Here is a 23,438-nt window from a genome sequence, read left to right as displayed (position 1 = left end):
GTTTCTCCTCAGCTGGCTACTCTTTTGTCCATTGACAATTCATCAATGAGGCTGATGTCCCATACAGTGGAGGGCACCCCAAGAGCAGCTTGTTCAGGCATATCTGTTAGGAGACATGCCTAGATGAGGCTATGTGACTTCATGAAACCCTTTAAGATGTCTTTTGTTAATGCCCCATTTGATGGCTCCTCCAGGTTTGGGCCATCAGTGAATGACGCACTCACCCACAACGAGCTGGAAGGAAAGACCCTGTCTGCAGTTGGAATAAAGTTTTATACCCCTAAACGTACCTCTTCTAGGAATCAGCAAGGTGGTAAGAAAATGTGTTTCCGGAAATCTCAAAGACCTTTCCAGGACTCGCACAAGGATACTTCCTCCAGAGGCAGAGGAGGAGGTTTCAATTGCAGATGTCACCCCAGAGGCAGAGGGGGTCCACAAAACCAGGGCTTCAGAGATTTCCTCCTCTGATAGACTGTATCAGCCCTCCTGAAGTAATGCCCGACTGTCCCCCTCAGGAGGCAGTCAAGGGGTCATTTTTCCCTGCACCTGAACGCCTGGACAAATATCACAAAAATTGAATGCGTCCCAAAATAATATCTAGGGCTTACTACAAACACATTTCACTTCCACCTCTTGTCCCAAGGAAGAAACTCCTTTATGTTCCACCCAGTCAGAGGTAATACATGGTTCAAGAGATTCAAAAGCTGCTACAAAAAAAGTCATCCAGGATGTCCCACCCGAACAAATAGGATTCAGAACTTACTCCTGCTTCTTTTTAGTGGCAAAGAAAACATGGGATCCGAGACCATTTCTGTATCTAAGCATTCTGAATCAGTATGCCAAGAAATCAAAGTTCTGAATGGTTATGGTTCAGTCCTTCCTGCGTCTTCTGTGCAAAGACGATTGGATGTGCTCTATAGATCTCTGGGGTGCATAATTTCATATCAAAATATGTGCTTCAGGAGACACCTGTGCTTTTGGCTGGGAGCCAATCACTACCAATTCAGGGTACTCCCTTTGGACTTACCAGAGCCCCTAACATGTTCACCAAATGCATGGCAGTCGTGGCAGCTCACTTGAGACTCAAAGTATTCCAGGTGTTCCCTTATCTCAATGATTGGCTCCTCACCACCCCAACTAGGCATCAACTTCTGCAAGCCAGGGATTTCTTGCTTCCGCTGTCCAACTGCCTACGCATTGCAATAAACTTTGCCAAATTGAAGCTGATTCCTGTACAGATTCTGGAATTTAAAGGAACTCAACTGGATATTGTAACTCATGTGGCGTTGTTACCTCTTCATTGCATCACATCATTGAGAAATCAGGTTCAAGACATACTGTGTCATCCATCCCCTCCAGCAAAACTGGTATTATAAGCTTTTGGGTCAATGTCAGCTGCCATTCTTCTAGTTCCTGTAGCAAGATTTTTTTTATGTGAATCCTTCAGTGGACACTGGCGGTTCAGTGGTCCGTTCTTTACCAACCTCTATCATTTCCCATAACAATCACTCCAATTTGCAAACGTCATGTTGGTGGTGGATCCAGTTAGATTACCTTTTTCTGGGCAGACCCTTCTCTTTCTCCCCCTATAGCCATAGTGACCACGGATGCTTCCCAACTGAGGTGGGGGGCATTTCATGGGAAAGATGGTCCAAGGCATGTGGTCCCCTTCGGAGAACATGTTGCATATCAGTGTCTGAGAGATGAGAGCAGTTCTCCTAACTTTGCAAGCCTTTCAGGATGTTCTCCCTCTAGGGACTGTTGTTGGCTATATGGACAACATATCAGTGTGGTATATCATCAAACAAGGAGGAGGCCGTGAGAGTCCGGGAATGGGCAATCTCTTCAGACTGCTTTCTTTTTGCAACGCACATACTAGGATAAACCAACGCACTGGCAGACAGACTCAGCGGGTCCATTCTCTTTCCTCATGAGTGGTCTTTCAATCAGACAGTAGCAAATATGATCTTCAGCTGCTGGGGACAGCCTTGTTGTGACCTATTTTGCCTCTCCCCTCAACAACACGTGCAGCAAATACATCACTCTGATCCCCCCTCTAGGGGAGACGCAGAATGATGTTCTGATTCACAGTTGGCTCACAGGTCTTCTCTACTCCTATCCTCCCTCTTCCTCTGATTCCATAGTTCCTACAGAAAGCAAGCAAGCTGAAGAGCTCAGTCATCTCATTGGCCCCTTCTGGTCTTGATAGTTTTGGATGTTCTTCGTCTCACATTGCTGCAGTCATAACCTGTGGGTAGTCCGCTGTCCTCGATCGGCCCGAATACCAAAGAGCTGGGCTGGCGTCGGTCATTGTCGCCTGGAGCTGACGTCAGTACGTAGTAGTACTTAAGCGCATGACCGACGCCATATCCTCAGTCTTTCTTGCCGCGTGGTCCGAAGCAGAAGCAGCGTTTGCGAGTGCCGTTCGGCGTTCTGAAATTGTCTTTTTTCGAGTTTCAGACCGAAGACCAAGTTGGGCTAAGTACCCCGTTGGGGAAATCTTTGTCTTTTTCTTGCCTCAGTTTCCGGATGTCAGAAAAAGTTAATTGCATTTCTTGTGGGAAACAGATACCTCATAGGGATTATCACTCTTTCTGTATTCCTTGCTTGGGGCCTGAGCACGACGTGGTCGGGTGTCGCTTTTGTGCTAGATTTAATAAGCGCACCATTAAAAGGAGATTAGACTGTGCCAGGCTTGTGTTTGGTAAACGGTGTAATTATAACATGCCGTCGGATCCTCCGACGCCCGCTACCGCTAAAAAGCATAGGGACAAATCTGTGAAGTCTAAACCGGATGAGTCGTCCGTTACGGATGCCGGTTCACAGGAGCCTCCGGTTGAATCTATGGATCCTGCCGAGGGTTCGGCTGAATCCCAGGGGGAACCTTTACTTTTGCAGGAGTTGGCCTCTCCGGATTTAGGCCCAGCTGAGGGTGCTTCTCAGGTGTCTGTAGTTCCATCCTTGCAGAAGGTTATTAGGCCATCTACTTCAGTGACTAAAGGCCATGCTAAGGCCAAACCTTGTCTTGTTAGCCCTGGTCATGGTTCTAGCTCTTCAGCCCCTTTTCCTAAAAAATATATGCTGAAAATGGCGGAGGACTTTATTACTTTGATCAGGGGTTCTATGCCCCCCCCCCCCAGAGAAAAGGCCTAGGGTGGAGGCAGATTTAGAGGGAATGTATCATTCCTCTGACTACTCTGATTCCTCAGCTGAGGAAATTCAGGATTTCCCTTCTTATTCAGACTCGGATGCAGAGGATTCCTGTCCTTCTGCTTCTCCTCCAGAGGATTTTTCTTTTTCTGAGACTTTACATTCCATGAGGGAACATTTTAAGTGTGAAGGCCAGGATTTTTCAGATTCTCGGAAGAGGCTTAGGGAATTTTTGTTTCTACCACAGCATAGGCCCTTGGATATTCCTCCTGTCTTAGGTGTTGTTCAGGATGTTTTTTCTGAATCTTCCCTTAATCCTGATTCTTTGCCTCCTGTCCCGTTAAGCCGGACAGATATTATAGAGTTCCAGAAGCTCATAAGTATTTGTACAAAAGTCCTAGAGCTGATCCGGAAACTATTATTCAAGGTCCGAAGGGTATTAGGGCTTCTGTGGTTAAGAATCCTGTTCCTTTGGATAAAGATTCTAGAGCTTTAGATAGGTGGGGGAAAAAAGTATACACCTCATCTACATTAGCTATAAGGGCGTTGAATTGCCAATTTCATATGCTGAAGTATCAGAACTTTTTGTTGGGTCAATTGAAATCTAAGGTGGATGCTTTGTCTGAGGGTATAGAGTGTAAGGAACTCCAGGAGTTGGTTCATGCATCAGATCAAGTTGGCAAGCATTCTTTACAGTGTGGTTTCGATGCTCTTCAGGCTACATCCAGGGTGGCTGCTACATGTTCAGTTATTCGTAGACATGCCTGGCTTAAGGATCAAAATTTGTCAGAGCATGTTAAGGCTCGGATTTTGGATGCTCCTCTTCAATCGGAAGTACTTTTGGTCCTCCTGTGGAATCAGTTTTGAAAAGATGGAAGATAAGGCTAAGTCTATGCAGGCGGTCAAGGATTTTATGCAGGTGCAGCCCCCTAAGTTTAGTAGGAATTGGCCTGCTAGGGGATGGTCTTATCCTTCTTGGATTATCAGTCTAAGGGCAGGTCTAGGCGTGGTAGAGGCAGAGCCCACACTCAGGGTTCTTTCAGACCTAGGACTTGGAGTTCTCCTGCACAGTCTTCTGGTGAGGGCAGGGGTCAGCCCTTTCGTAAACAGACCCAATGACATGTATCTTCCGCTGCCAGACCCTTCTTTACTGGCAGCTCCTCTAGGAGGAAAGTTGGGACTTTTCAAGCAAAACTGGCATTTGGTCACCCAGGACAAATGGGTGTTGGATATAATAAATCAAGGGTACAAGTTTTATTTTCACACCTTTCCTCCTTTCAAAGGCATGCCGGATGTGCTTCCTCAGCAAAGGATGGAGGCTCAGGAGCAAATTTCTTTACTTTTGCAGATGGGGGCAATTCAGGTGGTCCCTCCGTCAGAAGTAGGCCTAGGTTTTTATTCCCGCCTTTTCCTAGTGCCAAAGAAAGGAAACACTTGGAGGCCAATTCTGGATTTGTCCATTCTCAATACCTACCTAGACATCCCAAAGTTCAAGATGTTAACTCTACAACAACTTCTGCCTATGCTAGGCAAAGATCACTGGATGGTAACCCTGGATCTCAGAGGCCTATCTTCACATCCCTATCAGAACCAGCTGCAGGAGATTCCTGAGATTCCGGGCTGGTACTTCTCATTATCAGTTCTCTGCATTGCCCTTTGGTTTATCTACTGCGCCCAGGGTATTCACAAAAGTTCTGGCTCCTGTGATTGCCTTCCTCAGACAGAGAGTAATACAAATTTATCCTTATCTGGACGATTGCCTGATTCTTGCTCAAAACAAGGACAAGTTACTACAACATCTCCAGTATGTAATGGCAGTTTTAAGGTGCCTAGAGTATTCTGTAAACGAAATAAAGACCAGTCTAGTACCCTCTCAGGACATGTGCTTTCTGGGTGTGAGACTGAATACAGCTTCTCAGATGGCATTTCTGACCCCGGACAAACAAAGATCTCTTCATCTGTACTTCCAGCAGTTATCAGTAATGTCCAGGCTGACTGCAAGGACAGTCCTTCAAGCCTTGGGGCTCATGGCATCTTGCATCCTAGTACTTCCCAATGCCAAACTGCATATGAGGAAGATACAATGGTATCTCAAAAGTGTGTGGACTCAACACTGCCACGGTTTGGACACTGTTATTCAGATTATACCTTGCATCCAGAAGGAATTCTTGTGGTGGGCTCAGGAATGTCACCTAAACAAGGGACCCTCTGTGATCCGACCAGAGGCGAGTCAGATACTAACGACGGATGCCTCGGACTTGGCTTGGGGAGCACACTTCAATGGAAAATGGATACAAGACACGTGGCCTCCCAAACTACTACATTTGCATATCAACATGAAGGAGATGTTAGCAGTCCAATTTGCCTTGACAGCCTTCAAGGACCTACTTCAGCCGGGACAGGTGTTGATTCAAACAGACAACACAACAGTCATGTGGTACATCAACAAGCAGGGGGGAACCCATTCCTACCCTCTTTGCAGACAAGCAATGATTTTGTGGGAGACTGCTCTGAGTTTGCACATCAATCTTCAAGCACGGTTTCTGCCAGGAGCACAGAACTCCCTAGCAGATGTATTGAGCAGGCAAATTGTGGATCCCCACGAGTGGATACTGGACTCTCAGGTATTCAAACAGTTGACCGTGGCTTGGGGAACTCCAGACATAGATCTGTTCGCTTCTCCTCTGAATTTCCAACTGCCAACATTTTGCACAAAGTTGTTCCACCCAAATGCTTGGAAAGTGGATGCTCTATCTTTCAGTTGGAACAACCTTCACGTTTATGCTTTTCCCCCTCTGCCTCTTCTTCCCGAAGTACTCTTGAAAGCCAGGAGGGACAAGCCTTGCATGATTCTAATAGCACCAGATTGACCTCGTCAGCATTGGTATCCTCTACTGAGGAGTTTAATTCAGGAGCCTCCTTGGCCTTTGCCACAGGTTCCTCATTTGTTGTCCCAGTCAAACAATCATTTTCTCAATGTTGGTGCAGTCCCTGCATCTAACAGCCTGGCGTATCCTGTAATGAAGCCGGTGGAGTCTCAGCTTCCACAACAGGTTTTAGATGTCATTTTGGAAGCCAGGCGGCCTAGTACTAGAAAAGTTTATGCTGATAAATGGAAGAGATTTTTTCTTTGGAGCACAGCAAAGGGCTTTGATGTTTCAGTGCCTGTTTTGAGTTTTGCACTGCAGTATCTTACTGAATTACTGGACAAGGGTTTGTCATTCTCTTCTGTGAAGGTTCATGCTGCAGCCATTTCTGCTCACTATGATTGTGACCCTCTTTTATTTTCTCACCCTTTGTTCAAACAATTTCTTAGAGGGGCAAAGAATATAAGACCCCACGTAGAGCTCCCACTCCTTCCTGGGATCTCAATTTTGTGTTGGAGAAGCTTACTTTACCTCCTTTTGAACCTGCAGCTTTGAATTGAAGTTTTTGTCTTGGAAGACTGCTTTTTTGTTGGCCATTACTTCTGCTAGGAGGGTATCTGAATTGCAGGCACTCATGGCAGTTGAACCTTTTCTGATATTCCATAAGGATAGAGTTTCTTTGCGAACTAACCCTACTTTTATGCCTAAAGTGATTTCTAATGTGGCTTTGAACCAGTCTATTCATTTGCCTACGTTTTATGCTGATCCCCAAAATAAGGGGGAAAAAGTCTTGCATTCTTTGGATATCCACAGACAGTTACGTTATTATTTGAGCAGAACTAAAGAGTTCAGACAGAGTCAACAGTTATTTGTTTCTTTTGCTCTGGGTTCACAAGGGAAGGCTGTTTCAAAGCAGACTATTTCTAAGTGGATTGGTCAATGTATTGCCTTTTGTTATTCTCATCATGGGAAGGATGTTCCTGCTGGGATCAGGCCTCATTCTACTAGGGCTACTGCCACATCTACTGCTTTTGAGGGGGGTAGCTACTAAGGATATTTTGGAGGCAGCTACTTGGAGTTCAGTTCACACTTTTACTAAGCATTACCATCTCCCTCTTTATTCCAAGTCCAGGGCTGGGTTTGCCACTGCAGTTTTACAGGGCATGTTAGCAGCTCCTAGTGCTATTTAGTTTGCCAGCCTCCCTTTTCCTTTGCTTTGGGATTCTACCCACAGGTTATGACTGCAGCAATGTGAGACGAAGAACATAGTACAGTTTTGTACCTACCATAAATGTAGATGTTCGAGGATCTACATTGCTGCAGTCCAATTATCCCTCCCTCCTTCCCCTCTATGGTTTGTGGTTGGGTGTTTACTATTTTGGCTCTGGCCTTCTTTCATTCTTAGGCCTTCTGACATCTGGGGCAAGAAAGACTGAGGATATGGCGTTGGTCATGCGCTTAAGTACTACTACGTACTGACGTCAGCTCCAGGCGACAATGACCGACGCCAGCCCAGCTCTTTGGTATTCGGGCTGATCGAGGACAACGGACTACCCACAGGTTATGACTGCAGCAATGTAGATCCTCGAACATCTACATTTGTGGTAGGTACAAAACTGTACTTTCCCCTTCCTCTGGTCTCACTTGAAATATCCTCCATGGATACTGGAACATATAAAGGATCCCCTATCTCATCCGTCAGGAATTCAGCATCCTAGTCTCCATACCCTCAAACTGACCACTTCCAGTGATAGACGGTCCAGGCTTGCTTCCCCAACCAGTGACATTATCTTAGCCTCTCAAAAAGCATCCACCAAGAAAGTTTACAGAAGCAAATGGAAAAGATTTTCTATGTGGGCTTCCAATCAGATTGTTGACCTCGTTTCAGCTCCTACTTTAGTTATTCTCTTATTTATCACTATTCTTTTTAAAGAAGGGCTAGTTTTTCTAGTGTTAAATTCATTTGGCGGCTTTATCCAACTTCCATGAGGGAAATGAATCATTATCTATGGTATCTTCCAGGTTGTGTAAAGCTTTCATGAAGGCAGTCTTCCTCCTTAGACCTCCAGTAAAAGATCCCTCTCCTCCTTGAGTATTTGACAGTGGTCCTTCAAGGGTGAACTCAGAAACCCTTTGAATTGGCGAACACATGCCATATGAATTTTCTTTCTCAGAAGACTATATTTTTAATAGCTGTCACTTCAGCAAAAAGAATTTCTGAGCTCCAGGACTTATCGGCCAGGCCTCCTTGCATAATTTTTCATAAGGATAGGTTGTCTCTTCAAACCAACTCTTCATTTCTGCCAAAAGTGGCTACTGAGACTAACATTAACCAGCCCATTCAGTTACCAGTTTTCTTTCCAAATATTACTACTAAAGGTGAATATATGCTGCACCTGCTTGATGTTCACAGCCAATTATATTTTTATCTTCACGGAATGAAGCAGTACAGGAAGTCTAATCAGCTGTTTGTGTCCTTTTCCCCTAACCGCTTGGGTGAAGCAGTCTCCAAAATTTCTCTAGCCAAATGGATCACTGATTGTATTTCGCTGATTTATTCTCAGAAAAATTTGGAGTTGCCTCGTCCTCCTAGAGCTCACTTCACTAGATGTATGGCTACTTCATATGCTTTTTCCTCAAGAACTTCCATTGACGACACCTGTGCTGCAGCTGCTTGGTCCAAGACTGGTACCATAGTTACACATTACAAGTTAGACATTTTTTCCAGAATCAAAGCTTCCTTTGGTTTGACACTCTTCTGGCGTGTCCTTCCTTGAAGGCCTCCCGAGAGTTACGTAGCAGGGGCCTCTGACTCATTTGTAAGGAAGAATGAAAAGGATAACATCAGATTTAGAAGTTATGTACTTACCATTACTTGATATCTGTGTTGTCCATTTTCATTCTTCCTCACCTTCCCTCCCAGCCTTCCCCTGGCCTTGTCACTTCTGGAAGGATCTTTGGATGATATGGGAACCATCATGTTTCTGGTTGGAGCCTTTCTGTCAATGTAACGCAGTAGGGTAAGGCAGCAAACTCGATCTGAGGATTTGGGAATGGAATAGAGCATTATGGGTAGTGGAAGGAGCTCAAGATTCAGATCCAAAGTCTTGTAGATGCAGCCGAGTCAGTTCAGAGGATCGCATCCTAGACCTATTTGTGACGAAGAATGAAAATGGACAGCACAGATGCCAAGTTATAGTAAGTACATCATTTTATAATTTCGTTGTTTGATGTTAGCTAAAAGTGCTTTTCTCAGCACCTGCAATGTGCACATATTTGACTCCTGTAATTCATACAGCGTTGCATGTCAGTTTTGCTTAACACTAATTTTCTGTGAAATGCTACTGTATTGAGTTTGTGTAGATCCTACTTTGTGTAATGGTTTAAGAACCAACAGACTGTAAACATAAAGCCAAAAACAAGGTCGTCATAACAGTCTACTACTGCTTTATTCAGCCACACGGAGAACAACAAATTTTTTAGCAGTATTTGTAGAGTATTTGCATGATGCAGAGCTGCTAAAATATGCATTTTCCTCTGTACTGAATTGATGCAGAGCAGTTGCCAAAAGCCAGACAGGCTGTGCTCCCTGTTTTAACGTAGTGATTTGCCATTAATGTGGTTTTGAAAACTAGGAACCTTGTGCACTTAGGTTTTAACGCAAACTAAAACAGTACCTACAAAAATATGAAGTAACAGAGATCTTAATGTCAGATGGTAAAGGGCATTGTTAAAGTCTGTGACTTAATGATACCAGCCTTTAGCATTGTTTGTTTACTTTAACAGTTAGATCATTTAAAATATTAATTAGATACTGTCACCAATGCTGCCCACTTATGTGTGTTTAAATTTTAAAACAGGTCAAAAGTGCAGCTGTCTCGTGGATTAATGTTACAGGCTGCTGTCTGCTCTGTAATTAATGTTAAAGCTGTAAAAGCAGCTGGGACACATACAAGAGACAACTAGAGGCTTTGTGCAATAATAAACTGCTTATTTAAATAATCTCTGTATTTATTTGCTTGCAGAAACATTTGGTGTACGGTTCAGCCACACTCTGGTGCATTCTTTTATTACATATTGTTGTATTCTTGGAGGTTTCAACGTGGAAATTAAAGCCTTCTCATTTCTGACAGCCCACTGTAATGGAGATGCCTGTCAAATTATTACATCAGTCTTTTGTTCTTCATCTAAAGCTGCTTGAAAGATCCCAGATGCCCATAAATCGATTTTATGCCTTGCGTTCAGTGTAGCTACATGACTCCAGTATTCCAGATAGTTAATGACCTTAACATTCATTAAACTGTGTGCAGTGTTCAAAAGTAAATCCCTTCCCCACATAGCTCTTGCATGTTTAAGTCCTCTTTGGTGTTTGTACTTCACAGATATCTCTTTCCACAGTCAGCTGAAGAAAGTACTCTCTTACTGCTTGTAGTATGACTAGGAGTAATCCAAATACTGTACCGTCTGACATGAGCATAGGCTGACACTCATGCCAAATGTGGTACTAATACATGACCTGTTCTAAGCAGTGAACATTACGTAAACCATGTTCTCTTTTTGTAAGTGGATGTGTACAGCAAAACAGCAGACATTCATTTATTCTGCAGTCTTCGATGAGCGGGTAATGGGGGTCAAAGGTTGATAGCCTGATGAAATTATTCACAGGAAGACAGCCTAAAACTGTTATGAATGTGAGACAGATGCACTATGTGCACATTTGCATCTAAAAGCTTTGTACATTCAAGTGTGTTGTACAGCCCCCTCCCAGCACCACCTGGCAGGTTGTAGACATCAGTGCGATATTTTTATGGTCATTTTTAGAGGAGTTAAAAGGAGAGGGCTGTCTCTCTGTGTGTAATAGAAAAAGCTTGCAACAGAGTTAATACATGTAATGAAGCAGGGAAAAAAATGAAATGAGATGCTGCACGGTTGGAAGAACAGTTAGAAATAATACAATTATATATATTGACTAAGCTGTCCTATTTACTTATGTTTTGGACCAGTGAATTTGGATCTGAGAGAAGGAAGGGAAAATAGTGGAATATGTTAATAGTTTCAAGTGTCTGGTAGCTGTGGTTGAGAAGAAGTCTGCATGAGTTAGTCAAAGCTAGAACTGGAGTTCCTGCAGCCAACCAGTGTAGAGTTTTGGGGGTATTGTGTAATAGAATAATGCCAAAGATATTGAGGAGTAAGGCGTACAAAACAGTGTTGCAGACAGTACTTCTGTATAATGCAGAAACCTAGACCGTGAAAGGAGAGTAGTTGAGAAAACTAGAGGTTATAGAGAAGTGCATGAGACAGGTGCTAGGAAGCACACTGTGGGACAGACAAAGGAACTGATGACATCAGAGCAAAAGCTAAAGTAGCTGCAGTTGCTGAGAAGGTCAGAGAGAACAGACTAAAGTGGTTTTGGCACGTGCAGGAAATCAGGTGATTTAGTGACGATAATTTAGGATAGACTGGAACAAGGCAAGAAGAAATGAGGACATTGAGTAAAGAGATGGATTGAGTGAGAGAAGACGTGTGGAATTTAGGCATGACTGATAAAGAGGGATGGAGAGTAGGATGGAGAGTAGCATTGAATTTAGAGAGGTGATGATGGTGAACATAACACCCCTACCTTCCATATATATAAAATGGGGAAAAGTGGCTCGATGATGATTGGGCCAAAGGATCCTTTACTCATGAGGAAGTTTATTCTACATTCCTTCTTTCTGATGTGGGACTGCTGACAGCCACCTCATTTTGACTGATTGCAGTGACGTGAGCAGTATATAGGTGCTAGATATGGGTGGGTTGCCCTGAATATGGTGTCTTACAGTGCTTTCTTCATAGAGAGGAGGAACTTACCTGACAAAATGTCAAGCCCTGTGTATTCTTTAATTGTACTTCTTAGAGGCAAATGAATCAGATTTCGTGGAGGGCATTCAAGCTGGACATGAGTGGTGATGGTAGGAAGAGAAGGGGAAAAATGATTTTGCCCACCACTGAAAGTTGAAACCTATGTACATCCTACTAATAGGCCATTCAGTTGTGTTAAACAGTAGTAGTACAGAAGTCCATTTACTTGGTGTAGCTGATCGCCAGGGTAATATCTTCTAGAGCCCTAGAGCTCATTGTCCGATTATATTCAGCTTTGATTAGGCCAGTTTATTGAATACTATGCCCATTTCAGGACGTACCTCACTATGTGTAACAGACAACTAGAAAGACCCCGGAGGTTCCTAACTAAGATCATCACTGGCTTAAAACCCTAAGTTTACCAGAAAAAGACTTGAAGCACTGTATTCAGTATCTTATAGATTCCTGAGGAGAGATTTATGTTTTGCCTTCTGAGCCATTAGGGACCCAGTGGTCTTGTAGCTTTTTTATCTCCACAGATTGAATAGTCCCACAGATATGAAAAGGTATCTTAATTTTTCACCAGCAGATAGGTAAGACAAGGTGGAAAAGAGAGAGGAAGAGTTCATTAGAGTGCCTTCCCCACTTCTGAAGCAGACTCCTACTTTTAAGTTAAGCAGTGTAATGCATCGTCTTCATTCATACATAACTTGGATTTTTACAGATTCACTTTGGACTTGATTGTCCTGGCCCTCCTCAAAGGAGGAAGTTCAGCCTGAGAGTAGGTACTTTCAGGATGTAAATGGTTGTGAAACTCTGTTTTCTTGTATATCCTTTGATTCTAAACATTTTTATGTATATCAACATAGAGAATTTTGCTTGTATAACAACAGTGGGTGTCTGTTCTTCTCTGAGCTCCGCTTACCTTTCCCAGTAGACTGTTGGTGCTGTGCTGTAACTGTAGAACTTCTCTGTTTTTTTTTAAGTAGTCTTTAAGCTAGGGAAGTGTTGCTCTGGCACTATTTTCATTGTTGCATTAACTCAAAAAATGTGTGTTGTGGTAGCATAAGCATTTATAAAAATTGTGAAAAGTGAAATTATAAAAGCACTAGGGTAGAGGAGTTAATGGTAGTTTTCTCTTCCAATATTTGTTTTGATTCTTGTTTGTTATACTTTATTTTCCTTCACAGGGCGGCCTTCCAGAGCAATCTCAACAATGTCTTTGTCCACGCGGGTTTCACATGGAGCCACTGGAATTTCTAGAAGCCATTCATTTGCTGGAGTGAACTCACCACAGGACAGATCTGTCAGGTCAGTCTGTATTTCTTTGATTGCTACTTGAGTACTAAAAATCTATAGCATTTTGCATTTTTACTCTTGGTGATTGTGGTACTTTTAAATTTAGAGATGCCAATGCCTAAAACTTATCTGTATTCGGGAGCACATTTTGACTAATATACTTTCCCGTCTCACTGACTATGCTGCCTTTTTCAGGTGTGGATTAGTTTTTGTTCTGTAAATTATTTTTTTGCACTGTCTTGGGAATTGTGATAATTACAAGTCTTTAAATCATGTGACCGTTTATTCCTTACCAGTTCAAAGACTTAGGTTATGCCCCTTTTCTCCAGGACTCCCATTCATACTTCTGGGTGAGTTCATGGCCACCCATCCAGTCACCTGGGTCCCATTTAAAAGATGATAGTGTAAATATACTGCCTAATCAGCAAGCACGGCCTGTTCTAGAGGTTTAAGAGGTACTGAATATTAAACCTATCTCTCCAGGTCATCTTACTTATTTGTTGGTGAAGCTTTAGATCACCAGATTTAGTGTTGGTGGAACTATTAGACTCGTAGAGATATAAAAGTTTCAGGATAACTGGATTACCCTAATGGCTGTGCCTCCAGTCTGCCTTGGTAGCGTATGGTCTTAAAGCCTGTGATAATCTTAGTTAGTAACCTCTGGAGCCTTTGTAATTGTTTGATGTAGTTAATGGTGCACATCCTGAAGGGTGTGTTTACTCAGTAGTAAGCTTAACCAGTGTAGGGTATAAGGGAACAATGTCTTTTTCAGAGCTTAGATGATAGTCTGTAATTACATGCACTGGATGGAAGGATTTCCTGACTACTGTTGCCACATGATGATTAAACGTGGGAATTATCCACCTAAGTTCCAAGACCTATAACAACACACTCATTTTCAACTGGGGTGTTGCCTGCGCTGTGTACTGAGGGGAGAGGAATGTCTACCAAGTGTGAAGCAAGCACTTGTGTGTTGCTAGCTACCAGTCACCAAATTCCAGTATGATTCCTAAGGAGTACACTTTCCTGCATTTAATTTGAGCCCATTTTCAGTACATCTTTTATTTACTAGTTTAAGTTCTTGCTGAAGGATTTGAGAATTAGACGGGGAGTTGTTGATAAATCCTAGTTTGCATTCATCAGCAAACTTAGTTAACCAGAGACTTTAGGTACCAGATTAAAGACTGTAAAATAGATGCTGAAAAAGAGGGGGCGTCCCAAAACTGAGCCCTGTGACCACCACTGTTTCATGTCTTCTGATGAGACACCTTCCACTAACACTGTATGGGTTCTGTCCTTTAGTCTGCTGGCTGTCCATCTTGCAAAATAAAGATCTATTTTTAAAGTGTTAAGCGTACATAATGCTTGTCTCAGGGTATTGCTGACATCCTGTATTTTGTCTTTCAAGGAGTAAGCCCTCCGTGGGGCATTTTATAACACTGCAGGAATTATGATGGATGATTCTAGCAGATTGCTCATCCTAGAAACTTTGAATAATATGCTGCATTAGCAGGAATAATTATAACAAGGTGAAGTCTTGTCTCTCTATGTTTTTAATTGAAGACAGTGAAGATGCAAAATGCTTAAGCACTGCTTCACTGCCATAATATTTTAGTCTCCCTATAAGAGTTTAATCAGTTGTAAAGTGCTTGTTTTGCATGAAGTTGAAAGAATTCCTGTACTGACAAGTAAGCAGAAGGTCAGGCAAATTATATGCAGTGGTGATATAACCAATAATAAGAGAGTCTGTAAAGAAAATATCAATATACTTAAATTAGGAACAGAGGTACAGAGCAACAGCACATAAAACACAGCAAATAAGGTATGAACAAGGGCAGCATGGCCCATAAAATGTTTACATACTGAAATTAAAAAAGCCTAGGCAAGGGAACTAAGAAAGATTTGTTGTGTCAGCAAGAAGAAAGGGCCATATTTTCAAATATTCCCCTCACAGAAGGGCATATATCTGCTGTTAAAAGGGGTGCATTTCTACAAGAACGGTGTTTACTACAACTTATTACCTTGGCTGCCATTTATCCTTTGACACAGACTAAACATAATAAATTGTCTTCGGCATAATAAATTGTCTATATATACTACATGCCACAGTAGTTACTTATTATGGTGCATGCTAACAGCCGTTGAAATCCAGAATGACTTCTAATCAGCACAGGATTTCTTTTTGGAACGTGCTGCACCAGTTTAGGATTTCTTTGACTAGAAGCATGTACATCTGTTTTCTGCCGGACGTTTTAGTCTGCAGAGCAGTGTGTATAATCCTAGTATCACCATATCACCGTATCACCATCTGCAGCCTGTGATGTGGTATAGTAGGCAAGTTGCTGAAATGCCAACACCAGACAGAACAAAGTCTGAAAAAACAAGCAAACAGCGAATATCAAACCTCACTTTTCTCCTCTACATATTTTTTTGCTTATGGTTTTGGAACACAAATTCGTAGACAGGATTTACAAATGAGTTGTGTTCCAAAATTGCCTCTGATATTTATTGACTGCTATCAGACCATAATGCTTTTATGTTTAAGCAATAGTTATAAAAAACTAGCAGCTGTTAATAGACTCCCATAATATCATACGGTTAAAGGGGCTTAAGTAATGGTTTCACATAAACTTATAAAACTGTGCAGCTTTCAGTGATATAAATGTTTTTAAACACTTGTATTTGGTTACCACTTTCGTCATAGGCACACATACATTAATAGGAAAAAAAATGTTTTTCTTGCATTGTATAGTGTACATGTGTTTCTTTATAATAGCTGTCATACACAACAGCATTACATATATTGCAAAATTCCTGCCTTCTCCTAAACCTCACTGCCCTTATTCTGCATGTGTTGTTCCAACAACCTCCATTTATTTCCAGGTAATTTGCACCTTCCCTTTTCTGAAACTCTTGCTTCCAGTTCTTTTATCTATAGCAATATTCAGTACTTCAATTGGAGTTAGTTTAAATAATGATTTGCATTTTATGATAATTGTTTTTTTTGGCAGCCAGTAGCATTAAGCTTAAGACATTACTATGTATAGGTAATTCAGATCCAGTGCCCAGCTCAAAATAATCATTTTTCCAGTTACAGCAGTTTGCTTCCCCAATATTTCTGACAGAATACTCTCTAGTATAGTTTTAAATCTGCCAACTCATCACACACCTAAGAAACATGCCCCTAGTTAGTATCTTTGTCATCAGGCATCCAGCATTTGCTGTCTACTGAGGAAAAAAGTCTTCTCAAGATTTAAAAATACATATGCAAACACTTCCAGGCAAAAACCCTAAACCTTCTGTACTTTATTGCATACTAATGAGCCATACATATGTCCGTCCATTGTTCCTTTGTAAATTGCTTTCCAGTTTGTCTTGCCAATCTTTCCAGCCTGCACTGATTGATTCTTGGTTATTGTGCAATATTTTATGTGTCGTACTAATTATCACATCTAACAACAGCTTTTGTTTTAGATTTGATTAACTTTAACTTAGGGCTCCCTATCCCTTTCTCTGCCTATTCTCTGGTATGAGTTCTCTTAGGGAACAGCGAAATCCACAGAACGACATAGTCAATGACAACTAAAAACAATAAAAAGCTGACCAGATGTCACAGTGAAACATTTTTAATAGTGGTTAAGCTCTTTCGTTCTAGGATGAAATGAACTTCTTCAGAAACAATGTAACTAATTCCTAGATGCATTTAAAAAGCCTAAAGGGCACCAAAACAGAGAGACTTAAAGTGATAATGTGGCGAAAGTGCATAAGCAGTAATAAAGTTATATTACAAGTGACTTAGTGTATACATTTGCAAGTTAAAAACCTGTAAAAACATATATAAACATATAAAAACGTACCTTTTAGATAAGTAAACCATATAAATTAAAATCCAAAAATTAATTTAATAAAATACACAATCAAATACTGGCAGCTTTAGCTTTCAATGCAGGTTTGATAGAAATAGTTATTTATCATAGGAGGTTACTAGGCTATTGGCCCTGAGGCCCTTATAAGCCTAGGCAAGAGCTTAGCCCATGTTTAGACAAATAAGCACTCGATGCCCCTGTCCAGCAGGGACACGGGTGGAATCCCAGGGCATATTTTCTGTTTCCCATCCAGTTACCCAGGTTGCGCTTAAAAAGGGATAAAGAGGTACTCTGCTTGATGTGGAGAGGGGAGTCTATTCCATAGATGGGGGGGGTCTCTAGGACACAAATCTGTCCCACCAGCAAGCCTTGTTGATATCACAGACCGGGTTGAGGCCGCACGTGCGAGTTACTTGAGTGGAGCTTGACTTGCGGATATGCAGCAGTCCCATCAAGGTGGAGTCTGTGGTCACCTCTGAGGAGTCTGTATGAAACTGAGTAGAGGGATAGGACTTTTAGCCTATTTTTGTATGGTAGATATTTGAGGCCCTGGATTCTCCTGGTGAGGAACCTCTGTGGTCTCTCCATCTGCTGCATCTGCTTTGCGAGGTACATGTTGAAAGGTTGTTGTACTCAATAATGGGCCTTATAAGGGAAGAATACAGGGATGTTATGACCTCCTTGTCCCTGGATGAGATTACCCTTACTTATGAGGTGGGCCATGTAGAAGGCTTTCCGTACAACGGAAGCAACATAGTGGTCAAAAGTCAGATTGCTATCAACCTGGGTGCCCAAATCCTTCACGACTGATTGCGTGTTTAGGACGTTGTTATTAATGTGATAATTTGTGGGAGCGCCACTCTCCCCAAAGGAGATGATGATGATGCATTTTTTGGTATTCAGCTTGAGGCCATGTTTCTGGCACCAGTCATTTGTCTAAGTGAGACCCTCTTGGAGGATGTCCACATCATTAGGGGAATTGATGACAGCACCCAGCTTGCAGTCATCTGCAAACTTGGTCAGCCATAGTCCACTGGTTTTGGCCTACACCTCCGAAAAGTATATCCCAAACAACAGAGGCCCCAAGACCGAACCCTGGGGTATGCCGCTTGTTACAGGTCTACTGCTTGAGGTGGCTTTGGTGCTGTCTCAAAGAAGGCAACCAAATTTAGCAGACATGATCTCCCCTTGACAAAGCCAAATTGTGTGGTATCAAGTGTTTGGAGGTTGCGAATGTCCTTGTTAATGATGTCCATGATAATCTGTTCCATGGCCGTGAAGATCAGGCTAGTTAGGCTGATGGGAGTATAATTTCTCAGATTGGAGGATGCTCCACCTTTGTGTAAAGGGATGACAGTGGCTGTCCTCTACTCGGCTGGGACAAAGCTGGTACTCAGGCTTTGGTTGAATAGGGTGCTTAATGGTGCTGCATCTTCCTGCCTAAGTTCACACACGGTGCAGCCTGGGATGTTATTGGGTCCCATGGAGTCTGTATTTTTTGCCTTTGAGAGAGCAGTGATGACCTGTTCTCTAGATACAAGAGGAAGGGGGCAGGTACTGGGGATGTCTTTATTTACTGATGGGGGGGCCAGAGGGGTAAAGTTTTCACTAAAATCTGTCAGCCTGCAAATTTGCTATATCTACGGCATTTGTATATGTGGTGTCCTTGACCACCAGTTCTGAAAAGATCTGGGTGCTTCCTTTGAGGCTGGGGACATATGTGAAGAAGGCCTTATGATTGTTTCTAGTAGATGTGGCCAATTTGAACTCGAAATTTGCTTTGGAGGATTTCACTAGTGCTCTTATTTGCTTGTTCAGGCTAAGGAGACATTGCTTCCAGTTGGGCACCTGCTCCTTCTTTGTCTTGGACAGCAATTTTTTCCTTTTGTTACAGAGTTTATTATTGCAGATGTCCACCAGACAGGTTTACTCTTCCTTACGGAGGATGATTTAGTCCTGTCAAGAATTCCTAATTCCATGCATCCATATAAATGCTTGTATAGTGCTTTGGTGTAGTTTTGGATATTGGTGCCAGTTCCTACAGAGGGGTAGGGGACTTTGAAACTGTTTATACCATCCATCAGGAGGCTGTAATCAGCTTTGGAGAAGTTTTTATGTCTTATCCTAGCTAGAGGGGGGTTGTGGGAAATGGTGACTTCGAAAGTGACCACTTTGTGGTCGGATCTTGCCAGGGAGGATGATACTGTAGGGATGCTGCAGCTTAAACCAGGATAAACTCCTACATTCAGAAGCAATTGCCAAAAAAGCTCACACTGTTCTAATCGGAGCTCTCAGTTTCCTCCCCTAATGGGCAATGGAACTTTTTCCAAGACAGTAAAGACAAATTTCTTAAAATCTTTGCATACCGCAGAGTGTTTGTACTGTGTGTTTTTTTTTGACTGCATACACATGCTACTAAATTATTTTTTTACAATGCACCAGTAGTCTTACCAGTATAAAAAACTTGGCAGGAAGAAGAAAAAGCCACATAAACTGGAAGCAATTACTTTATTTCTTAAGAAGTTCCTTTAATCCTGGATTGAAAGTGCTTAAACACTATTAAAAACATTTCACTGTGACATTTGCCGGCATTTTATTGTTTTTAATTGTCCTTGTGTACATTGATCTGTTGAATTTGCTGTTTGCTAGTTTTTTTGGATTGTCTGCATTCCGGAATAACACAGTTTGAACTTTTTACTGAGTCAGGCACTGTTTCTGCTTTTCCTGGATGTTCTCAGTTGGAATTAATGATGTTATTGGACTGCATTGGTCAGTTCAAGAGTCAGGTCACTACTTAACTGATGGAACCTAGTGGCTCAGGTATTAAAACTTTCACTGATGCTAGTACTGGCATTATTGTAATCAATTGCAGTACGAAAGGAATTCCAATCAAACCTTTAACATATGCAGCAGCAATACATTCAAGGAGACTTTGTACAGAGCATAGAGTTGAGTATTGCAATCATGATGTTGGTGGAGCCTGTACTAGGCAGGTGAGTTTGGATACTTTTAATTTACTGAACTTTTTGGATACAAAGCATACATTCGGCATGATTCTGTTTCTGAAATTGTGTCACAAGAGGATGGCAGCAGACGGGATTCATCAATGATTGAGATGGTTAAAACCTTTGAAACATCCATTAAATACAAAGGGAAACAGATGGACAATTTGTTTTTAAACTTTTGTATTCAGAACAAACATGTTCCTTAAGGGCTCCATATTTACAAATACCTCAATGGGGTGACTGCTGGTTCAGTATTCCACCACAAACTACTAGAATGTTTTTGACAGAATGGGAACAGAACTAATGGAAATTATGGTACGTGATAATTTGAGACAAATCAAATAGCTGGAGGAAGAAATTTGGAGGTTGGACTTTTGTATTAAAGTTGATTTGCTTTATGATTATCACCAACAGGTTTTTTTGTGTGTATTTGAAAAGGGTGAAAAATTATGAGGCAACAACATATAAATGTAAACAGAAGAAAATTTTAAGAGATGCTAATGATTATAAAAATAAGTGTGTGTACCCTAAGCCACCTGGTAACAAGGACACAGATTATTCCACCTTTTGTGATGAGGAAGGTCTGGAGAAGGATGACAAAAATGATGGAAACTGCAAGGATGGGTCAGATATTCCTGGCCCAGTAAGATCCAAGAGGATACAGGAAAAAAGTTCTAATGTGAATGCTTCCCTTAATTATTATGACAACCACAGCGAACAAGATTTTCTGAAGTGAAACTATTGCAGCAGACAGTTTTGGAGACAGTAGACGTAATTAACTGTTCTGCTTCTGAAGTGCAGAGAATTTATGAATTTGGGATCTGTAAGATATGTAATTTCTCTCCGCTAATCATTACCCCCCACTTATGGAACACTTTTTCAGAAAGGTCTTAAATTTGTGCCATCTAGTCCACCTAGGGTGGTGGATCTGCTTACTGAACTCAATACAAGGAAACTTAACTTTAAGTTAATTGTGAGCCCTAAATAAACAAGTTACAAAGTTAAGGCTCTTAAGTAAGAGCAGTAAATTTAATCTACCACTGGCACCTCCCATACTGTTATTTGAACACCTTTGTGAAAGTAGCATCAGAGAGTGGTGTGGCAAGAAGAGGTGTTTGTTCTACAGCCGTACTCTGGAAGAAAGACACTGATGTTGTTATTACATGACAACAAAAATCTCCAACTTGGGAAACTTGACCAGGGAGGGGGTTGTTTTGATGGCTTGATTTTTTTTTATTCATCCAAAATGTTAGAATATACAATGGGAATTTCTTTTCCAGTACCTCTCTCAATGAAATCAACATTGCCTACCACAGCATTGATTTGAACATTGAGGAAATGGCCATTACATGTAACTTGGATATTAAAATTAGAGATTTTCTCACAGTAAAGAACCCCAGGATCCCAGCAATTTTTGGGATACCAAAGATACATAAATCAGCAACTGACCCTCCCCCCGACCAGTAGTGGCATCTGCTGGCTTTAATACAGAGCTATTTGCTCAACTTGTGGATTTCAAGCTCAAGCATTTCTGTGAGCATAAGAAACATTTGCTTAAGGACTCCTGGCGTTTCTTGGAAAATGTGGCTGGTCTACCATTCCTAATTGAAGGCCTGTTTGTGACTATTGACATAAAAAATCTCTCTTCCATTATTCCCCACAACCAAGGCATGGAATGTTTTTTAGAAACCATGGTCAAAGGGACAGACTGGGAAGTGATGACATCAGTTTGGTCTGTCAGTGTGTGGAGACTGAGCTAACCAACATTTTGAAAACGAATATTATAAGCAGCACAAAAGGGTTGCTAATATGCACCCATTTTTGCAAATGTGGTGCTTTGGACTGGAAAGTCAATTTTGTATTTGTCTCTTTTTTCCCAAAGTGGAAAGCTATATGAGATAGCTGAATGATATCTATATTTTGTGGAAGGGTAGTGCTACTGATCTTACAGAATTTGTAGGTTTTCTCAACCAATCAACTGATTTTTTACAGTTCACCTTTGAGCACCACAAGGAATCCATCAACTTTTTGGATGTCAGTATATACAAAAATGTGGAGGAGCACAGATACAGTTCCATTATCTATAGAAGCAGACTTTCTCTAATGCCTACTTGCATTTCAGCAGCCAACACCCATTATGGCAGAAAAAGAACGTAATTAAAGGGCAATTGATTCATTTAAGTCACTTTCAGTTGACAGTATATTTCAGGAGGAGACCAGTTTTATGAAACAGCCCTTCAGGGATTGGGGATACCCACCCAAGATGTTGGAAGACCTATATAACTGGGTCTTGCATCATAGAGACACTAGATATGGGGCCCTAATATGACATTTAATTAGTTTGCATTACAATAAGCCTAAAGTCAATCAGGGAAAATTTGACCCAGGCATTCGTGGTGGAATACAACAGGTACTTTCCCTCCACGAAACAGGCAGGTTACCCAGGTTAGTGCACAAGGACCTGGTTAAGCTGGCCCAGGCATTCATGGATTTCATGAAGTCCAGGGGGCCTAGCCAGCCAAAGGTGCCTGTTACAGGAACTTTTCTTGATAAAAGATGAAGAGATGCATAAACCCAGGAGGACTCAGACTCCGAAGATGAGGAAGAGTTGTCTTTTATGCTGAACACTTCGCTACTCAGTCTTTTCCTGACTAAGATTCAGATGACACCCTTTCCTCTGCCTCCCCCACCACAAAGGATTTATCCTTTGGGGAATCCCTTGCATAAGATGGAGGAGGCATTTACTTGGGAGTACAAAGGATTTTTCTCAGGCTGAGACCCATTACTGAGAGCTTCGGCGCCCACCATCTCCCAGACATTTAGCCATTCCACCTGCACACACTGTTCTGGATGATGTCTTTTGAGGACATATTTATGCACCCTGACTCCCTTCCTCCTGCCCCTAGGAAGCCCAGGTGACATGGAAGGGCACCTTTACAAGAACCTACAGGCAGATCCCTCAGTGGTGTCTACTGAATTTGCCATGGAAATTCCCGAAGAGCGCTGCCAGATATCGTTTACCAAATGAAAGGAAGAGAAGAATGCTTGATAGAATTGATAAAAAGACTTATGCAGCAGCTATCCTAACTGTGAGGGCTCTTAATTGCGTTTCAGATGTTAAAAGTATATGGAGTCTTTACAAGAAATAGATTATTGCTAAAGGAGAGGGAATCTTAGACAAGTGCCTGCAGAGTGACATACAGGAGACAGCTGGATTGGCACTTCATATGTCTAGACACTGACTAAAATGTGACTGTGAGCACTGAATGCATTATGTAGCAGCTGCTATGCGGTCTGTCACACATGGGCTCACTTGGCTGATTACACAACCGTTGTCAGATAAGGTGAAGATGGAACTTCTTGATGCCCCACTAGATAAGGAGTTCCTTTTTGGTACCACTGCTGGGAAA

The 23,438-nt window shown here is 41.9% G+C and overlaps 1 protein-coding gene across 11 annotated transcripts in view; it reads left to right on the top strand.

The window, feature by feature from the left end:
* The window catches only part of RIPOR1 (RHO family interacting cell polarization regulator 1), a 2,621,322-nt gene that overhangs the window by 1,067,788 nt on the left and 1,530,096 nt on the right, over window positions 1-23,438 (top strand). For all 11 annotated transcript variants that reach the window (XM_044058659.1, XM_044058658.1, XM_044058663.1 and 8 more), the window contains one exon: window positions 13,049-13,169. In XM_044058659.1, coding sequence (XP_043914594.1) covers window positions 13,049-13,169 — 121 coding nt within the window. The remainder of the gene's footprint in view (window positions 1-13,048; window positions 13,170-23,438) is intronic.

This window comes from Protopterus annectens, chromosome 16.part0 (assembly GCF_019279795.1).
Source record: "Protopterus annectens isolate FY-2018-M chromosome 16.part0, PAN1.0, whole genome shotgun sequence".
NCBI lineage: Eukaryota > Metazoa > Chordata > Ceratodontiformes > Protopteridae > Protopterus > Protopterus annectens.
This window is presented reverse-complemented; position numbering and strand designations above follow the sequence as displayed.